Genomic DNA, 1,323 nt, shown 5'->3' with positions numbered 1-1,323 from the left:
CACTTTCTGCACAATGCATCTGAATCTTCTCTACACACGGTAAACAGAGCTCTTCCTACAGTCCCCACGTCTTCTTTGTCTCAGTTTTTCTCTCTGCGCCAGTAAACAATGACTACATTTTACCTCAGCAGCAACAGCCATGGCGATAGTGTCGACTGGGGGTATTCTGATTGGCGGAGCTCCCTGGAGTGGGCGGAACTTAGCAGGGATAACATCAGCAGGCTTCTCCCCACCCTCGTGCGCTGCCGCTCCTATAAAACCCGCTGCTCTGTTCATCTCCTTCATTCTCTGCACTTTCCCCAGGCTCTCCGCGCTCGTGCACACCACCCCGGGACGTCTCACTCCGCGGCACGACCAGAGCATGTCGACCTACGCCAGCTACGAGTCCCGGCGCGTCACCCCGTCCGCGCACGGCTGCAACCGCTTCGACACGGCGCACCGCAAGAAAGCCGTGGGCAACATCTTCGAGGACGTCAACCAAGAGGCGGTGATGCGTCTGTTCCAGAAGACGGGCGACATGAAGGCGGAGGAGCGCGTCAGGAGCATTTTCTCCTACACGCACGACCCGGAGCAGACGTCGCGGGCGCTCATGGCTTTGAAGCAGCGCAAGAAGGACAAGTTTCTTCAGATCGCCGGGATGCTTCGTCATCTGCTCAAACTGCGGTGAAAGAATGGACCAGAACAAGCTCTGAAAAAGCTGGATGCTGAGGTGAACGTCCCCCCGTTTTTTGGACACTACAGGGGGTAAAAAAGGCGACCTGGCCACGCGCCGACGGCTGTGGACCGAGCTGTAAAAGACCTCTCAAAAAAAGGACAAGAGGTTGACGCGCGGTGCCAACGCGAGCCGCTCCGATGCGTGAACGTGAAGGGATATAGGCCTACTGCAAGATTGCCTTTAAACTTGAATCCTCAAACTGTGGATGCACACGAGGACATGATCTGCGTGCAAAGACGTAGTGTGGGCGACGGCTGGAATATGCACTGACTAATTCCCACGCAGTGCCATCGTAGAAGACTTAACTTTTTGTATTTGAAGTATTTTTTTTATTTTTTTCATTTGCATAATTTTTAAATATGCCTGTGCAGAGCAAAAGCCTTCTCTGTCATGTGAAGTGAAAAATGATCACGAATGTGCATCTATGTTGTTGTCATACAAGCACAATGTGTTTTTTTTTTTTTATACAATAAATTATTCACTTGTGTACAAAAATACACCCTTTCCTCGCCTTATTGTCCAGCACCAAAACATGTTCTAAGCACTTCACCTAACCCTAGCCACACACTTGGACATACAACTTTAGTCAGAAATGTTCTAAAATATAG

The 1,323-nt window shown here is 50.5% G+C and overlaps 1 protein-coding gene across 1 annotated transcript; it reads left to right on the top strand.

Moving 5' to 3' along the window:
* Nucleotides 1-358: 358 nt before the first annotated feature.
* On the top strand, nucleotides 359-796 carry tcima (transcriptional and immune response regulator a). The gene has a single exon (XM_072432811.1). It carries the CDS (start codon nucleotides 362-364, stop codon nucleotides 665-667), a length of 306 nt encoding a protein of 101 aa, XP_072288912.1. The 5' UTR covers nucleotides 359-361; the 3' UTR covers nucleotides 668-796.
* The last annotated feature ends 527 nt before the right edge of the window (nucleotides 797-1,323 follow it).

The sequence above is a fragment of the Eucyclogobius newberryi genome, unplaced genomic scaffold, assembly GCF_026437365.1.
Source record: "Eucyclogobius newberryi isolate DKJ021-1_F unplaced genomic scaffold, fEucNew1.0.hap1 SCAF_6, whole genome shotgun sequence".
Taxonomy (NCBI): Eukaryota; Metazoa; Chordata; class Actinopteri; order Gobiiformes; family Gobiidae; genus Eucyclogobius; species Eucyclogobius newberryi.
The sequence above is the reverse complement of the archived record's forward strand: the minus strand, read 5'-3'. Positions and strand labels throughout refer to the sequence as shown.